Source organism: Piliocolobus tephrosceles, chromosome 1, assembly GCF_002776525.5.
Source record: "Piliocolobus tephrosceles isolate RC106 chromosome 1, ASM277652v3, whole genome shotgun sequence".
Classification (NCBI taxonomy): Eukaryota; Metazoa; Chordata; class Mammalia; order Primates; family Cercopithecidae; genus Piliocolobus; species Piliocolobus tephrosceles.
Genome location: NC_045434.1, coordinates 52955062 through 52974969, shown reverse-complemented (window position 1 = coordinate 52974969; position 19908 = coordinate 52955062). Strand labels below are relative to the sequence as shown.

The window sequence follows — 19908 nt, the reverse complement described above, 5'->3', positions numbered from 1 at the left end:
CAGAGTGAGATCCCAACAACAGCAACAAAAATGGTAGTTGTTTATCTAAAATTCAAATTTCATGGGCATTCTCTATTTTTCCCGACAACCGTAACACTATGGCATGATACAATTCCTTGTGTGTATCCCATAGATGTGGAACTGAATATACTAGTTTATTTGATTATGAATTTGGTGAGCTATTGATTGTAATAATTTTACTGACAAACTCATAGTGGGTTTAATTATTTTGTGATTTATCTGCCTCGTAAGATAAGGATTTTTGTTTTTACACTTTAAAAATAGGGCGCATCTCCGTATCAACTTGAAATATCATAGCTGAAAATAGTGTCTTTCGTATTAAATTGACAGGTTTCTCATTATAGGGACACAGTAGTCTACATTACTTTATGAAAGTAATTTATATTCCAGTGCAGCAAATTGTTCATCAGGGTCAGCTATGTTGGGCTTAAAATATCTTGATTTTAGTTTAATGCAGTTATTTGAGTATGCACTAAATACTGTTGGTATTGGTATGAAACTGATTCTTAGATTGGTATGAAACTTATTCTTAGACTTTGGGTCAAACTGAAAAAATTATTTCTTTGAATCTTCAGGAGCCATTCTTGTCTGCAGCTGCAGTGGTTGGAATACTATGGCTCAAGAACAGGATTTTTGAGAGAATTCTCATAGATTGAAAATTTTGCCCATGGGAGGAATTACGTTTATTGAAGTATACATTCACATAACTTTATATTTACATCTTACGATAATCTTGAAATCTAAAAAATTGAGACCCCAAAGCTGTTTGCCATTATGTTTTTCCTAAAGCTATATATATATAGCTTTAGGAAAAACAAATGATTCAGCAGTACATCTCCCTTAAAATTCATGGTTAAATTCTGTTCCAGAGAATTATTTGCATTCTGCAAAAGCATTAAGATGAGTTACATGAGATGTGTCATGTAGCAAAGCCAAACACATATTTAGGGTCTTCAAGCTTTTTTGACAGATTTCTATCATATTTTCTAAACATAATGTAATTATATTATTTTTCCCAAGAAATTCCTGTGTGGATATTCTTTTCTAGGATTGTCATCTATAGCCATAATTATTTTTTATAATTGATAAAGCATAGTAAATCAAGTAAATGTCTTATCTAGTCATTTATTAAAGAAAAATACCTTTTCAGTGTAATAAAAGGTAGATTATGACTGTGGTTATTCTGAACAGAATTAGATACTTTATTTTATCATCTATTGGAACAAAAAATAAGTACCCGTCAGATATTTTCAATGACAGTAATTTGAAAACAGCCAAACTTACATGCACAATCATGCTGTGGACAAAACTACGTAAGTTCTTGTTGACAGTTATATGGTTTGAATACAAGCTGTTTGATAGTAATTCCTGTAATTTTCTATAAGTAGTATAACAAACTTGTCACTTATTTATCTTCTAGATGAAATGAATGATCATCAAAGTACCCTCTCCTACATCCTGATTAACCCATCTCCAGATACCAGAATAGAGCTGAATGATGTTGTGTAAGTTGATCTTATATCTCATATAACACATATATTTTTAGAAAACTACTATTTATTTTTGTACTTTCATTTAGGCCATCATAGCCTCTTATTTTTCTTATAAGTGCTTAAATAGTCTATACCTAATTTTGTAAATAAACAAATGCATTTGATGTGTTTCATGTAATATAAAAATTAGGATTGTTTAAAAGGAGTATAAAATAAAGAAATAGCATGAATTCTGTATTCTGTGAGCTAAAAAATATTTGGAAAAATAAGGGAAAACCTGGAAGAATAAAAGAGCAACTCAACAGAAAACCTGAAATATCCCACACTGTCTAGTTCTAAATACCTTCAAGTTCCCAAAAGCCGAATTACGATTGGTCAAGCACTTATAGATAAAGGTCTATGGTACTAATTTTATTTCTCAAAAAATAATTATTGAACATATACAGTTGTAGCACTCACCTAAATATGTGAGATAGACTAAGGCATTTTCTCCGACTTCGAAGTCCTTACACTGTAATTAACAAAGCTACAATTTACACATGAAAAATGTAATAGCAATACATAATATGACTTTGTCACTAACAAACTAAATCAGTTGAATGAGATAGACAGTGCTTTTCTGAATTAATAGAGGGAGACTTTATTGAGTGGTTGGAGCAATTATAAAGAATGTAAGACTTAAACTAGACTCTGAAAGGTAGATAGAATTTGTGATGGTGGAGAAGAGAGGACATTCCAGAACAGGAAGAATGGCTTGGAAAATGCACTATACAGGAATTGCATAAAGTGTTTCAGTGGCAATTTGACTGGAGTAGAAGTTTTGTGTAGTTGGCATTTCTGTTGAAAGGTAAATGTAATACTGGAAAAATAAATTATATTTGCCTCTGGAAAGGTCTTAGATGACAAAATGGATTTAAAGTTGGTCTTAGAGATGATGAACAGCACTTAGACATATATGAGCAAGCATGTAGCAAGACTTTAGAAAAGGCACTTTGACGGCTGTTGGTGTAAGCCTAGGAAAGAAATTCCTTACAAGAATCTGCCCTTGAGATACACGACCTGTCCTGGGGTAGATCAAGTGATGTTTACCCAAGGTAGCTAACTATAGATTGTATTGCTGACAGAAAACGAGTGCCAAAGATCCACATGTTTTGTTGGATATTAGATCCATAGGATGTGTTTGATCTGTAATCCAGAAAGCAAGTGATAAGGTCAGAGATTAGCAGAACTGAGAACATTTTGTGATGCTGAGCATAATATGGATCCATGCAAGAGGTTTAGGACTAAATGTAATAATGTGCAAAAATTTAGAAGACTCTTTGATATGTTGTCAGTTTTGTGGAAGATTTTGACTGGAGTGAAAGGGTATGATTTTTTGAAAGGAGTTCTGCAGAAAACAATAGAATTGATTGATGGGATGGGTTAGGGTTGGGGTGAACATGAATGTAGGGTAAACAATTAAAAAGCAGGTGTGAGGGAACGAACCATCTGTCATAGCATCAAGATAAAGCATTGCAAAGGCAAGCCCCTATCTAAATAGATTTATGAAGGCAGAAAATGAAACTTGATGATTGATTTGGGAATTGAAAAAGGAATCTAATATAGCTTTAGGGTTTCAAAACTGTGTAATTACAAAAATAAAAATAAAAATGTTGGTTCATCAAAACGAGTCAGAATGGGGAGACAATCTTCCAGGCTGAAAAGATGGGTTCTTGGGTAGTAAAAAAATGAGAGATGATATGTGGGTCCAAGTATATATATATTTTTTTAATAAATATTGACTTTCTAATGAATTATTTTTTATTGATACATACTACTTGTGTATTTTATGGGGTACATGTGATATTTTGATACGTGCATAAAATATGTAATGATCAATCAGGGTAATTGGGATAGCCATTACCCCAAACATTTATAATTTCTTTGTGTTAGGAATATCCCAAATCTTCTTTTCCAGCTATTTTGAAATATACAATAAAGTCTTGTTAAGCATAGTTGCCCTACTGTGCTTTGAAGCACTGGAATTTATTTCTTCTGTGTAACTGTATTTTGGTTACTAATAAACCAATCTTGCTCCATCTTCCCCTCCTCATCACCCTTCCCAGCCTCTGGTAACATTCTACCTGCTATCTCCATGAGATCAGTTATTTCAGCTCACACATTTGAATGAAAACATATGGTATTTGTTTTTCTGTGGCTTATTTCACTTAACATAATGTTTTCCAGTTCTGACTCTGTTGCTGCAAATGACACAATTTCATCTTTTTTATGGATGAATGGTATTCTACTTTGCCTGTATACCACAAATTTTCTTCGTCCATCCATTCAAATATACTATTTAAAGTACAAAGAGGAAATGTATAGAAAGCATTGAGATATATAGTATTGGAACTTTGAAGATAAGCCCGTTTTCTATAGAAAACAAAAATATTACTTCTCTTCCAGCTGAAAAAGACAAATAGGGAATGTTTTTCCCAAAAATATAAATACAGAAGAAAAAGTAGAAGAATGAGTGTTGAACTACCGAGGAGAGTTTTGTTTTAGGGCAGAAACAGGAAGCATTTCAAAAACTTATTAGGAAAATAAAACAGCAGGAGTAAATCTGACCCCAAATAAGTGTGAAGACATTCCTAAAATGCACCTGAGATAGAACTGTCTAGTATAATATTGCTTTATTTTATCACCTGATAATACTGGTTAGAATACAGGAGCATTGGGGAAACAGACGAATAACAATTTAAGCTAGTAGAATTCTTAAGTCACTGTCAAAAATTGTATCTGATGGTGGTACTGAATTTATAAAGGACTTAAATTAGAGGAAAACTTCTTATTTATGATGTACTTGGATTTTAATTTCTCATCCTGGACCCTTCACATGGTATATTATGATAATAAAATAAAGCTGTTCTTTTTTCTTAACATCCACATTTATACATGTCTTTTTTCTTTTAAGTCCATAGTATAGATAATTTTATTAAATATCTAATCTACCCATATTAATTCCAGCCTTCTTATACCTCTTTTTCAAATAAGTATAATTGGGTTAATTATACAGAATGTTAAAAGTTATGCTTACTTTTTTTATTTTGTAATAAATTATATTTCTTTAGCTTAATACAATCATTTCCCTAATTATTTTTGACAGAATGTTCAAAGCAAATGCTGTCAACCTTTTGAGTCTAAGAACATGTCCTTTTGTCAAATATTTATGTTTATAATTTCAAATAATGTTTAATCTTTTTACTTATGAATAAAATACGTATGTCACAATGTGGACAGGTAAAGTAGACATATTTTAGGGAATTTTCCGCCTTTTAGATACTCTTATTTTTTATTAGTTTTAAGCTAAAACATCAACATGATTGCTATTAAAAAAAATTTAAAAAGCTTTACTTACACCATTGCAGTGATCTGTATTTGTGACACTAAGATAATTAAATTTCAGTGGAACCAGAGCAATGATAAATTATCATTTGAAAGGTGCCTAACATGACAAGTAATATATAAAAACACAGTTTAAGAAATTTGCTTTATTGGACTCACAGGTTTTGTAATGATAATAGTAAGAAAAGGAACTTTTGCTACTACATCAATTAATGTAGAGGATAATGGATTATACTGATTTCTTTTATGTTTTTCTAAAAATTCACTTTCAGAAGTTCATTTTAAATGAGGAAGCAACATTAATTTGATACAAACAATAATAAATCACTAGATGATATGGTATTAAAAAGTATAATTTGCACTATTAGTTTTCTTCTTCAATCTACAATGCTATTGATATTTAAAGTAATTATAAAGCAGTGTGCATAGATGACAAAATCCAGTTAATAGGTCCAAAAACACTAATCTCAACTTTTTTTTGGTCAAAGAAAATAGACTTAATGTTTTTGATTGCCTTTTCTCATTTTCTTTTTTTTTTTTTTTTTTTTTTTTTTTTTTTTTTTTTTTTTTTTTTTTGAGACGGAGTCTCGCTCTGTTGCCCGGGCTGGAGTGCAGTGGCCGGATCTCAGCTCACTGCAAGCTCCGCCTCCTGGGTTTATGCCATTCTCCTGCCTCAGCCTCCCGAGTAGCTGGGACTACAGGCGCCTGCCCCCTCGCCCGGCTAGTTTTTTGTAGTTTTTAGTAGAGACGAGGTTTCACCGTGTTAGCTAGGATGGTCTTGATCTCCTGACCTCGTGATCCGCCCGTCTCGGCCTCCCAAAGTGCTGGGATTACAGGCTTGAGCCACCGCGCCCGGCCTGCCTTTTCTCATTTTCATTAAGGAGTATATTTTATGAACTTTTTCCTTCAGTCTTTAAGAAAACAGTGCAATCTTTATTAGAGTTCTCACTTTTTAATTAGTTTCCCTGTTCATTTTATATACTGCCTCTTAAAAATATTATAAAAGTATGAAATACTTCTTTCATTTGGACTTGGAACATGGCTTTCTTAGAATGCTGTGTTACGTATATTTATTTTCTTTCTCTCCTTTTCAAACCCTTAGTGGCTTCCTACTGCCTTTGGAACACAATTGAAACTAATTATTCTGAAACTTAAGGGCTTTCATTACCTGTTTCCTACCTTTGTTTCTGACTTTACCTACCACGATTTACCAGTTTTCTAAAGTCAAATCCCTTCTAAGCACATCAGAAACATCCATCCTCTGTAGTCTCCATTGACAACTTTGGAGTCACCTCCTGTTCCTTCCTCCTAAATCTTCTCTGAAGCCTGGAGAGGCAAGTTCAACCCAACCCGTCAATAAAGTAGTTCCTAATTCCCTCTGTTGTTCTTTTTCACTTTGTATGATGTTTGGAATTTCTTTTTTCTTTCCATTATATCTACTTCATAAATTATGCTTTAATCTTCTGCCAGATAGAGGTCAAGTTTTGTGATTTTTTTAAATTCTAAAGTGTTAGCACAGTTTCCTACAGGTGCTCAAGAAGCAGTTACTGAAGATACTCAGGCATACCTCAGAGATACTGCAGGATTGTTCCAGACTACCACGATAGAGTGAATATTGCAATCAAGCGAGTCACTTGAATTTTTTGGTTTCCCAGTGCATACAAAATTTATGTTTGCATTATACTTTAGTCTACTAAGTGTGCAAAAGCAAAGCATTATGTCCAAAAATGTACTTAATTAAAAAATAGCTTATTGCTAAAAAATGCTAGCAATCATCTGTGCCTTCAGGGAGTCATAATCTTTTTTTGCTGGTAGAGAGTCTTGCCTCAATGTTGATGGCTGCTGACAGATTGGGGTAGTGGTTGCTGAAGGTTTGAATGGTGTGGCAATTTCTTAAAATCAGACAACAGTGAAGTAGTATGCTGCATTGATTGACTCTTTCTTTCATGCAAGATTTATCTGTAGCATGTGATACCCTTTGATAGCATTTTATCCAAAGTGGAACTTCTTTCAAAACTGGAGTCAATCCTTTCAAACCTGCTGCTACTTTGTCAGCTAAGTTTATGTAATAATATAAATTCTTTATAGTCATTTCAACAATGTACATAGCATCTTCAGCAGGAGATTTCATCTCAAGAAACCAATTTATTTGATCATAAATAAGAAGCAACTCCTCATTCATTCAAGTTTTGGTCAGAGATTGCAGCAATTGAGTCACATCTTTGGGCTCCGCTTCTAATTCTAGTTCTCTTGCTATTTCTACCACAACTGCAGTTATTTCCTCCACTGAAGTCTTGAACCTCTCAAAGTTATCGATAAGGGTTAGAGTCAACTTCTTCCAAACTTCTGTTAATGTTGATATTTCTACCTCATCCCATGGATCATGAACATTGAAATGACTCTTTGATCCATGGACTGCAGAATAGCTGTTGGGTTAGCAAGAATGATACAATACTAATCTCATTGTATATCTCCATCAGAGCTCTTGGGTGACCTGGTGCCTTATCAAGGGGCAGTAATATTTTGAAAACAGTCTTTTTTTTTAAGCATTAAGTCTCACAATGGACCTAACATATTCAGTAAACTATGCTTTAAACAAATGTGCTGCCAGCCAAGCTTTGCTTTTCCATTTCTAGAGCACAGGAAGAGCAGATTTAGCAGAATTCTTAAGTGTCCTAGAATTTCCAGAATGGTAAATGAGCACCGGCTTCAACTGAAAGTCACCGGATGTATTAGCCCCTACCAAAAGAGTCAGCCTGACACTGAAGCTTTGAAACCAGGCTCTGTCTTCTCCACTCTACCTATGAAAGTACTAGATAGCACCTTTTTCCAATAGAAGTCTGTCTTCCAAATTGAAAATCTGTTGTTTAATTTAGCCACCTGCATTAATGATCTTATTAATAGTTTGAATTTTTGGATAACTTGCTGTAACCTCTCCATTGGCACTGTCTGTTTCACCTTGCATGTTTATGTTATGGAGGAGACTTACTTCCTTAAGCTTCATGAGCTTACCTCTGCTAGCTTCCTCTTCTGTAGCTAACCTCTTCCATAGCTTCTTCACCTCCTTCACCTTTCAGAGAACTGAAAAGAGGTAGAGCATCACTCTGGATTTGGCTTTGGATTAAGGGAATGTTGTAGCGGGTTTGATCTTTTTTCCAGACCACTCATACTTTTGCCATCTCAGCAATAAGGCTGTTTACCTTTCTTATCAGTAGTGTATTCACTGAAGTAGCACTTTTAATTTCCTTAGGAACTTTTCCTTTGCATTTACAACTTGGCTAACTGGCACAAAAGACCTAACTTCCAACTTATGTAAGCTTTTGATGTGCCTTCCTCACTGAGCATAATCATTTCTAGCTTTTGATTTAAAGTGAGAAACATAAGACTCTTCCTTTCACTTGAACAATCACAAGTCATTTTTGGGTTATTAACTGATCTAACTTTAATATTCTTGTGTTTGGGGGAATACAGATGGTGGAGGAGAGGGAGAGAAAGTCAAAGGAACAGCCAGGTGGTGAAGTGATCAGAACACACATATTTTATTGGTTAAAATTGCTTTCTTATATGGGTGCGGATAATGGTATCCTAAAACAATTACAATAGGAACATCAAAGATTACTGATCACAGATCACCATAACAGATATAATTACAATGGAAAAAGTTCAAGTTACCAAATCTGACACAGAGACCCTAAGTGAGCGCATGTTGTTGGAAAAAATGTCTCCAACGGACTTGCTTGATGCAGGGTTGCCACAAAGCTTCTGTCTATAAATGATGCTATATTGGCAAAGTACAATCAAGTAAAAAGCAATAAAAAAGGTATGCCTGTACGTCATTTGACAGTCTGAAGTAAGACAACTCTCTTAAAACAAATTCTCACGTTAATGAAATGTTTGAGTTTGGCAGATAAACGTTTTTATATTTACTAGCAGAATTAGTTAAGAATGATTCTCCATACTTTAATATTATCACTTACTATACCATAACCTGAATTTTAGATAAATAATTTTTCAGCTAATTTAAACATTATGCATTATATTCACTATAAACATTTGTTAAACTGTTGATTTTATAGATTCATAAAATATTTAAATTGAAAAGACTACAGAAACCGTTTACATCAATCTCCTAATTTTTTTAAGTCATAAAAATAAGACAAAGAACAGTTAAGTCATGGAAGAATAATGGCTAAAATGTAGGTCTCCTTCATAGAATAATGGCCAAAGTAAGGGATAATAAGTCAACAGCATACTAAATCATAAAACTCTGGTGAGACGAAGGTGCTGAAATTGATTATAATTGAAAAATAATGGTGCCTGACACCCAACATGCACAGGGAAAAAGAGGAAGAAGAAGAAACATAATAGTGCTTGATTCATCAGCATTCATCATCATAATCTTCTCAGGTATGAAAATGATAATGTTAACCATTCCAAATTGTAAAGGCCAACTAAACAGTGAGTTCTACCAGCAATGTTGTATATAGACAGTTTAGATTATCTGAAAACTGAACAAATAAAGTAGAAATATAAAGTGTTAGTGTGAATCAGTGTTGCCTGTATTTACTATTGCCAAGTTATTTATTTTGTTTTCTTTTATTAGATACTTAATTCGACCAGATCCATTGGCCTACCTTCCAAACAGTGAGCCCAGTCGAAGAAACAGCATCTGCAATGTCACTGGTCAAGATTCTCGGGAAGAAACTCAACTTTGATAAAAAATAAAATGAGAAACTTTTTTCCTACAAGGACCTTGCTTGGAACCAGAAAAGTTTTGCTAGCACGAAAGAAACTAGATGGAAATACATGTAATTCTCTCATATTTAAAAACATAATCTCTTCTCTTAGAAGTATAGATCATTTTGAAATTTAATGTACTTACTGGTACTCTCCCTGTTAATAGTTGAAGGACATCAATGGAATAGATTTGAAAAGCTATATTAAAATACAAAAATTTAAATCTGACATTTAATTATTTTATAATAATCCAAATTATATGAAACCAGTTTTAAAAATTATTAAGGTTTTATGAAACTGACAAAATCTAACTCTATTTGGTGCATCACAATGGACACAGAATGTTGCTGCTCCTCTTAAAAATTAAATGTGTCATATCATATTCTTTAAACTTACTGTTTTACAAAACTGAGCTCATCATAATTGTCTAGTCTTCTCTACATAGAGATTAACCAACAAACTTGTGTGGCTGACTTTTGTGTAAGAATCATAGTTTGCTTTAGAATACAAATCTTTAAGTCATTTTAACTTTTTTTCTCTGCCTTATGATATAAAAATATTTATCTTAGAATTTGAGATGTTCATAGCATGTTTTACACTGAAGAAACTGAAACATACAAAGAAACACTAGGTTCCTGCACTTTTTGGTAATTTTATGTCTAGCAAACATTTTATGCCAAGAAAAGCATACTATAAAGCAAATATCTATTATTCTCCTAAATGAATGCCTAGCATAGAGAAAATACTTAATACACATTTGTTGACTTAAATTTAATTCAAGGATTAAAACATTAACTGGATTTCTTGAAATATACAGTAATGATTGTCCTTAGGCTCTTGGGCTTTACCATTTTTCATATATCTGTATAGTAAATTTCATTAGAAAAATTCTTTTAAAATTGACAGAAGATAATTTATGCCTTTTATGGAATCTGAAGACACTTTAAAACAATAAAAGTCCTTCTTATGTCTTTGGTAATGAAACAATAACACTCGATGAAGTGTGTATTAAAAATTTTGGCTTAATTTTGAAATCGTATATATGAACTATATGAGAGAAAAGCATAAAACAAAAATAGGTAGTTCTTGGCTTTTAACATTAATGCAAATCATGCAGAATTTGAGTCATAAATTTAAATATAAATGGACCATTTATGACACCCATTTTTTACCTTTATTGCATTTACCCCCTAGAGAAATAGATCAAAAAAGCACAAGAGTATGTGTACATAGTTTACCAGGTAGTGGAAGTGTGTTAAAATGTTCCTATAAAAGAAACATTGGTAAATTTAAATATATACTATTCTAATTCAGTATTTTTTAATTTTTGAATTTGACATTGATTTTAATTCAACAACAAAAAATGAATATAAAACTAGAAAGGGAAACTTTTTCTTTTCATAATGAAGCAGATCAACTTAAAGGATAATACATTTTTTTAAGAAAAGATATTCTAGGCCGGGCGCGGTGGCTCACGCCTGTAATCCCAGCACTTTGGGAGGCCGAGACGGGCGGATCATGAGGTCAGGAGATCAAGACCATCCTGGCTAACACGGTGAAACCCCGTCTCTACTAAAAAACACAAAAAACTAGCCGGGCGAGGTGGTGGGCGCCTGTAGTCCCAGCTACTCGGGAGGCTGAGGCAGGAGAATGGCGTGAACCCGGGAGGCGGAGCTTGCAGCGAGCTGAGATCCGGCCACTGCACTCCAGCCAGGGCCACAGAGCGAGACTCCGTCTCAAAAAAAAAAAAAAAAAGATATTCTAATGTTATCTCAATAATTCTAAAGAAATAAAAGTGTAAAGTGCAACGTGAAATCAAAGATTATAATCATTATATAATTTGGCTTGGAGACTATGAAATGTCTTTTTTTCTTTTTGTTATTTTACATTATTCACATTTTAGAATAACAAGAACACCAAGAATTACCCCTAAAACAGAGACCCTGCATTTACTCTACTTTGATCAGAGAAGTAGAATGTATAACAGGTTACCTAAAATTGGGAGCATGCCTTAAAACTTAAAGATTGTATGCATATATGTGTATATGTTATAAACATTGGAAATACATTTGACACACACATTCACATATAAATTGTTAAAAACTGAAGGCAGAATGGAACTAATATATGTAACAGAGAAAAACAATAAATTTAATGAACTTATTTTATATTTGCATATCAAGAGTCAAGTACGATGTTTCTTTAAGTTGACTTTTTTTACTTCATTATTTTTAGGAATAAATGTAAGATTTTACAAATCTTTTATTTCCCCACAAGATCTGAAGTTTAGTATTTTTGCATTATGACAGTTGTTGAGACTAGGATTTTAAGCTAGGATATGATTATATTTCCTATATAACTAAAAATTTTGTTTCATAAATTTTAAAATAATTATTTTTGACTATGAACATTAGTCCAAATTTAATATTTGACACAGTTCATACCAGCTTGCTACAATAATGATAATTTATTAGTCTTTCTGTTATTTAAAGAATAAAAACATGCTTATACAAGACTTTTAATGAACTGTTGCCTTTTTAAAATAATTATACTTGCACATGAAAATAAAATATAAAGTCATTAATAGTCCTTGTAGCCCAATGGGAATTGATGTCTGTACCATTTTGCTACCAGTTACATTGAACTGCTTTAAAATAAATAATAAAATTATTTCTAATGATGAAAACTCTTGATGTTTTTTGCCAAAACTTCAGTTGCTTAGATAAATTATGTGTTGGATCTATAAAAATCATTTTTCAGTTTTATATTTTAAACCCAAAATAACTATGGAGGTGATCTCATTGGAAAATATAGTGATAAATAAAGTTCTGTTGAATTATATCTTAACATAATAGATTCTGAATAGTTGCACCATTTCAGAAAAGGAGAAGTGAGAATGGAAGGAGAGTTGAGATGGGAGGAAATGAACTTCAGGAAAAAAGGGTGCAAGAAGAAAAAAGAAGGTAAGAAAAAAATAAACCTTAGTGAAGACATCAGAAGAGAGAAGTATTTTATGACACAGAATCATGTCACAATACACTCATTTAAGAATCAGAAAAACTCTGGTTAGAGAAAAGAAAAAATAGTTTTTAATGTAAAGATGGACTTCCAGTTCCAGGAAAATGGAATACTTCCATTTCTCCCTATTCCTCCTGCCAAACACAGCTAAACCCCCTAGATATTATATGTAAAACAGATCTAAGAAGGTTCTGAACGGTGGAAAGGAGGAGGAAGACAGATTAGGGAATTGGGACTTGAAGAAAGACATGGTGGTGAATTCCGTGGTATTTTTCTTGGCTTCCTGTGTAATCCTGATCTTGATAGTGAGAAACATCAATGAGCACAGATGAAAAAGTTCCAAGAAAAGCCTGCTCCCTCCTTCAAAAGGACTGGTTCCTGTGACAGATGTGGCTTCTGCAGCACCAGACTGCTGACAGTTCAGTATGGATGGCTTCTCCTGAGAGGGGCTCCACACCTGGCGGCCTGACGCTTTCCTCAGCACCCTGTTAGATGATTTTCTAGTGGTGTGCTTCCAGTGAGACGCTTTCCCGTAAAAAACTTCCTCTGACACCCTAGAGGGTGAAATTCCAGCAAAATCTGCCAGTGCGGCACCATAATGACTTATCTGCTGTTCTGTAAGCCACAGCTGTGCTATCTTGATTTCCAGGGCAGTCCTGGAATTTCTTCCTGGAGCACTTTATCTTGGTCTTGAAAATAATGTATGCTCCTTACGTCTGCTATTGCTATGTTATTTTCAAGTTCTCTTTACTATTACTAACAGATCTGATATTACTCTATTGCTCTGTTATAGTTTAAAAATCTCAGTATAAAATGTTCTGTGTCCAAATCACTGTGTCCAAACAGAACCCCGACTGATAAATTATGCACAAATCAGCAGTTTTCTGTTTAATGAAATAATAGTGATATCGAATTCTATAAACCTGAGAGACAGACTTTGGGCAAATGCAACAAATTAAATAGCACCTGCTGGGAAACTTTGCAGACAGACAATGCACTCATCCTGTGGAGCACTAGACACTTTTCATTTCATTTTGATCTTCTCTACTGTTTTTTATAGGACTTCCTCCAGTCCTATAGTTTATAGGACTAACTCATTTGTGAGAAGGGAGGAATAGACATGCCAGCTTAAATCATGTAGGTCGATCTAAAATTATAGCAAATTGTTCTTAAAATTAGTAATTTTGCTTATAATTAAACAATATGCTTATATTATTATCCAATAGAGTTGTATTTTATTACTTAATCTAAATATGTGTTTGTAAAAACAAAACAAAGACCTGTTTTTCTAAAAATAAATAATAGAAATCTTTCACAAATTGCACTATAATTAGTCACACTCCAAGGAAATATAATATAGTTCCACTTCAAGATTTGTATTTTCTTCTTTTTGTATCATACACAAAATACATTTCATTCTAGTGACACCAAGCTGGATATCTTTGTACTTGGAAATTAAATGCCATTCCAAAAAGAAGCATTTCCAGATTTATTGACTTCCACTCTCTGATCCGTGTGTTATTCATATAGACTAAGAAAACGTGAGTAGTTCATCAGAATACATTTTTTTCTCTGAAAATTCTAGACTTTCAAAAAACAGGAGCTATGAGACACTTTTATTAATAGAAATGAGGCTGGTACTAAAGTCGATGTTTGTAAATACACTGCATAGCTGTATAGGCACAATTAAGTTATATATTGCTAACGTATTATTTTAGAGCTTTAAGTTCTTTTAATTACTGATTATTATCATACACAAGAAATCCATTAAAAAAGATAATAGATTCCAAATTTTAACTGAGACCACAGAATAAAAGCCTCCAAAAGATCTATCAATCTGTCATAAGATTTCAAAAAGAAACTGACATTTTGTGATATATATTAGGCAGGACAGATTCAGCTACAATGCAGTAATAGATTAAACTCCATACATAATCTCAAGTGGTTTAATATAATAAATATTCCATTTTATATGGAATAATGTCTAATGCAGAAAATGATTTGAAGTTTTAAAAGATTTTACAAATGTACATTCATTGAAACAATATAAAAATACAAATCATCACAGCAATAGAAATATAACTAAAGTATTTATTACCTTTACTAAAAATTCAAACTTGAAAATAAAATATGGAGAAAACCATAATTATTATAAAATTTTAGATGTTCTTGGGCCAAGTTATAAATGACTTGATTTTGAAAACAAAGTATGATCACTTTTTAATTAAAAATAATTGATTTCTAATCTTTCTGGCAAAAAGCATACTGTGAAATGACTACGAAATAACTGACATTTCCACTGGGAAACATGTTGGTAAAAATAATTAAGTAGCTGTGCTTGATTTATTATCAGTAACTAAAGGAGAGAAGTTCTTTCTTTGAAGCATTCAGCATCCTCCAAGTTAGTTAATGTGGGCAATCCTCATTTCTCAGTTTAGTGATGTTAAGATTTATTCTTATACTAGAATCAAGTTGCAATCTAATTTAAGAAAACAAAGTAATCAGTTACTTCTGAGTCACTGTTAAAAACTCAGAAGCCTAAATTAGCCAAACAGGAGATGGTCCTTTGATCATTTTGAAATGTAAAATTTTAAGGTCACATATTTTTAAGATAAGAAATCTGTCTGGTGAAAATGTATTACCTAGTTATCAATATAGATGTGACATTTATTACTAAAATTTAAAATCACTTGATAAAATAATTTTATTTTGTTAAAATATTATTTTGGGATTTGGGGGCTATACTGCCATTTTTTTTTTCTTGAGTTTGACTGAAAGACTGATATCTATCTACTGTAGATAAGAAACTATTGAAAATGTATTAGGAATCTGCACGAATGATGGTTTAGTATTTTGAAGTAGTTCCTGTAATATTTTTAAAGTTTTTCTAAGGCAACTATTATTAAAAGATATTGACAAAATCTGCCCTCATAATCATTTAAACTCTTAATAATTTAAACTTTCAGAGCAATTTTTCAATATTAAAAGCATCAAGCTTCCCTGACATCTTTTAGCATTCTCTAACACCCTCCATTTGTTTACTTCTTTATATCAAATAATCACCAAAGCAATTACCAAATCCATATAGCCTTGAAGCAACTTAGTGAAGTAATTTAACATCTTTTTGTATCATAGATAGAAACCAATTTTCATCACAGTCTAAAATCAATTGTTTCTCTGTAACTCTTCCAATATCATCATAGAATAAACTATAGGATACAGATGATGATCAAGCATGAGAGGTTTTTTTGTGTATACAATATTGACCACTTCTTTAGACATGTCTGTGTTGTAATTGGCACACCTTGCATCTTGTTATGCTGCATTGCACTCACTTGTACAGAGATGGCTACTTGACCCTCAAGCATTCAGGAGCTAAATGGCGGGGCATGTTGACCATATGGAAAGGTGGCTGGTCACTCAGCAGCAACTCACCTGTCTTGTGACATGGCAGGAACGGTGCTCTGAGAGCCAAGACAAATGAATTGTGTCTGTGTCCATTTTTTAACAAGATGATGCACAGGAACCTTTGCTGAAGGAAACCAGTTATTGAGCTTGTCCTTGGAACACGGGTTCATTCCAACTGACCTTGAGGCACGTAAAACAACTGACAATGGTAACTGAGTAATGAAATTGGAAATCTGCAGGAGAAAAATTACTGTAGATACAGACACCCCAGATATGGACACTCACAATTATTATGTGGCAACTTTATGTGGTTTTATGTGTTCATGAACTACAAAAAAAAAAAAAAAATTGTCATGAGGCCTTTAGCAGCTCAAAAATAAGCCTCTGCTGAAAAATTTTAAAAGTTTATTCAGCTGACAATACCTATTGTTGTTCATCACACTAATCGGATTGCCACCTGCTCACAGAATATAAACACAAGGCTATTATTTGATCCTACTAGAGAAAAAAATTCCCCAAAGGGCAAACCTGAGGTTCATCTTGAATTTTCCTCTTCTCCTTTACCGCACCTTCTATCCATCAATTAGTTGTCATTTCTTGTGATTTTCCTTCCTAAATGTCTCTTACATCCAGTCACACTATTGCCTTCCTGGACCAGTGAACTCAGATGTTAGCCTACTTCTGTACTACTCTGATAAGGCTCCCAAACCCCATCTTTCCCTCTTCCATTCCTTTCTCCAAATTATGCTCAGAAAGATTGTTCAAAGATTTAAATGTATTAGTTAAAATCATCCACAGGCCTCTTATTACTCTTAGAATAAGAACCGAAGTGATTATCCGTCCTAATGAATAGGTATGATCTTCTTGTCATTCTAACTATTCATTCAGTTGTGCAAAAATATATATCAAGAACCACTGTTGAAATAAACAAATATTTTTCAAGGAAGGTCTCAAATGTCTTCACTAATGATAATATACAAGTAAATATTTCCTTTACATACCCTCATAATATCCTATGCCTCTTCACAGCTTCTTGCTCCCAAATGTACTTATGTTATTAGTAACAGTATCATAATCTAATATTTGATCAATAGAGAAGAAACAAAATTTTAAAATCTAGTTGGAAGGACTTTCTCAGGGAGAGATGTATGTTTTGTTTAGAAATACACTATTGGGCAAGTCTGGCTAAAAGAGAAGTTCATATGGAAACAGCGTGAAGGGGCTGAGGTAAGACAAGTGACAGCTAAACTACACGTAAGATCATAGGAGAGATTTGAAGAATAGAAAGAGGACTAAGTCCAGTGAGAAGATATCATGAGACTAGCACCATTTTCCAGGTGGTAGGTGAGGAGTCTAGTGAACTCTAGTGAACTTTGGCTAGAGAAGCTTTTAGTGCCAGGGGGTGGTAAAATAACTTTTTATGAAAAGGAAAAAAAAAAAAAAGGCTAATTGTTTTTGAGACGGAGTTTCACTCTTTTTGTCCAGGGTGGAGTGCAATGGCACGATCTCAGCTCACTGTGGCCTCCACCTCCCAGATTCAAGCAATTCTCCTGCCTCAGCCTCCTGAGTGGCTGAGACTACAAGTATGTGCCACCATGCCCGGCTAATTTTGTATTTTTAGTAGAGACGGGGTTTCTCCATGTTGGTCAGGCTGGTCTCGAACTCCTGACCTCAGGTGATCCAACCACCTTGGAATCCCAAAGTGCTGGGATTACAGGCGTGAGTTGCTGTGCTCGGCAGAATAATTGTTTTTCTTTATGTGCTGTGGTATACTTCAGGGTACCTGCTTCCTCCCCTCTTATCAACTTAAACCTTCAATAAATTCTATTATTTATAGAATCCTGTCTAATTGATATTTGGAGAATAAAGGGATATTTAGCAATAAAATAGTCAGTGTCTCAAGGCAGAACAGACAGCTGAGAAAGAACGGATGACATGAACATAGCAGCTCCCAGGTGAAGGACTTAACATCATATTTAAGACATTTTGATTTTCCTCTAACTTAAAGTAATCCTGGTAGGGGCAATGGAAAAACTGCTATACCCACCTACATCTGTTTACTGCTAGTTTTTCTTGATAGATTATAATTCCTGAAGTCGGGGACCATGACTCTACACACAAAGCCCTAGATTTTATTTATTTATTTATTTGTTTGTTTGTTTGTTTGTTTGTTTGTTTAGGACAGAGTCTCATTCTCTTGCCCAGACCAGAGTGCAGTAGTGCGAACTTGGCTCACTGCAACCTCTGTCTCCTGAGTTCAAGTGATTCTCCTGCCTCATTCTCCTGAGTTACTGGTATTACCACACTCAGCTAATTTTTTGTATTTTTAGTAGAGACAAGGTTTCGCCATGTTGGGCAAGTTTTGCTAAAAGAGAAGCTTATATGGAAACAGAGTGAAGGGTCTAAGGTAAGACAAGTGACAGCTAAACTGCTCCACATAAGATTTTAGACTGGTCTCGAACTCCTGATCTCAAGTGATCCGCCCACCTCAACCTCCCAAAGTGCTGGGATTACAGGCATGAGCCACTGTGCCCATCCTCCTAGATTATCGATCTTGGGAAATAGTTGTTGATTACCAAATAGGCATTGCATTATAAACTCTAGATACCAAAGAACACCTAACAATTCAGAAATTAGGCCTTATAAACTAGTTATATTCTGTGTGTCTACATATTATTTAGGAAATGCAACTTTCTAATTTCTTTTCTCAAACACATATGTGTGCCAATCAGCATGGAGAGAAAGCATTGAGGGATAGGAATAGGGGAGAAAAAGTAAGAACATTATTTTACTTTAAAGGGATTTTCAGTTTGGAGTAACAAACTGGAGCTTAGAGGACAGAGACAAGCCATTATGTAGAAAGAGAAACATTTGAAACCAAAATCTATTGGTTCAGTCCTAATACAAACGACATCACTGATGTGCATGTGCAAAACAAAGTGGACAATGGCAGAGGATGCAAATCTCATTAATGCTACACATTTAATTGCCTTGCTATCTTTCTACTTCAGTTTCTGTATAAGATCATGAGTTGCAAAATGTATTTACATGCATAGTTAACCATAACTAAGGAAAATCTAACAAAACAAACTTCTGAGAATTCAGGAATCTCTTTCCATGATGCAAAAGTGGTATATAAAAAAAAAAGGTCCAATTTTTTGGTCCACCTTGTTCTACTGTTCTCAAGATATTAATTCCTAGACCTAAAGATTGAATCGTTTTAACACAAGGCAAATGAACACACTATTCCCTGTTATGCACATTATATGTATGTGTGTTTTGAAAGTGTGTGTGAGTGGCATTTTAGTATCTGCCCTTGCTGTTATAGAGTAATTCTCTATTAATTGTTAGAATTAATGGCATGCAATTTCCTGCCTCCACTACAGAAAATGAAGACAGAAAATCCTCACTCATTCATTTTCAATGATCTAGGCTTACCTACATCTAAGCTTTTAATCTGGAGCTGATAAAGTTAAGATGAAGAGGCGGTCCAAATTGATTTCTGATGTGTTACAAAAGCATCAGTGATGGCCATTTTTGGTATTCAACAAAATAAAACGTCTAGCATTGGATGCAGTATACAGTAGTACTATTCTGGCTAGATCATTTTCCTACCAAACTTCAGGATCCTCATTGATTCTTGCCTGTTTTCCAAGCCTGCCTCTTTATTATTAAGTTTGAAGTGTAAGCCCCCATATCTATCTAAAAACTCCTCTCTTGTATAAGAAAAATGTGTTTTTGTCAGTTTAAAAAAAGGGTGGTAGATTTTTTGTTTGCTTGCAAAAAGAACCATAGTAACTCTTTTTGTATTCACATCATTCGGTGGTTCCCTCTGTATTGAGTCTCC

General features: G+C 33.7%; 1 protein-coding gene across 3 annotated transcripts in view; it reads left to right on the top strand.

The window, feature by feature from the left end:
- KCNT2 (potassium sodium-activated channel subfamily T member 2) overlaps positions 1-10306 on the top strand; it is a 281008-nt gene extending 270702 nt beyond the window's left edge. For all 3 annotated transcript variants that reach the window (XM_031934298.1, XM_031934293.1, XM_031934287.1), the window contains 2 exons: positions 1442-1526; positions 9502-10306. In XM_031934298.1, coding sequence (XP_031790158.1) covers positions 1442-1526; positions 9502-9613 — 197 coding nt within the window. In that variant the 3' untranslated portion in view covers positions 9614-10306. The remainder of the gene's footprint in view (positions 1-1441; positions 1527-9501) is intronic.
- Positions 10307-19908: the final 9602 nt, after the last annotated feature.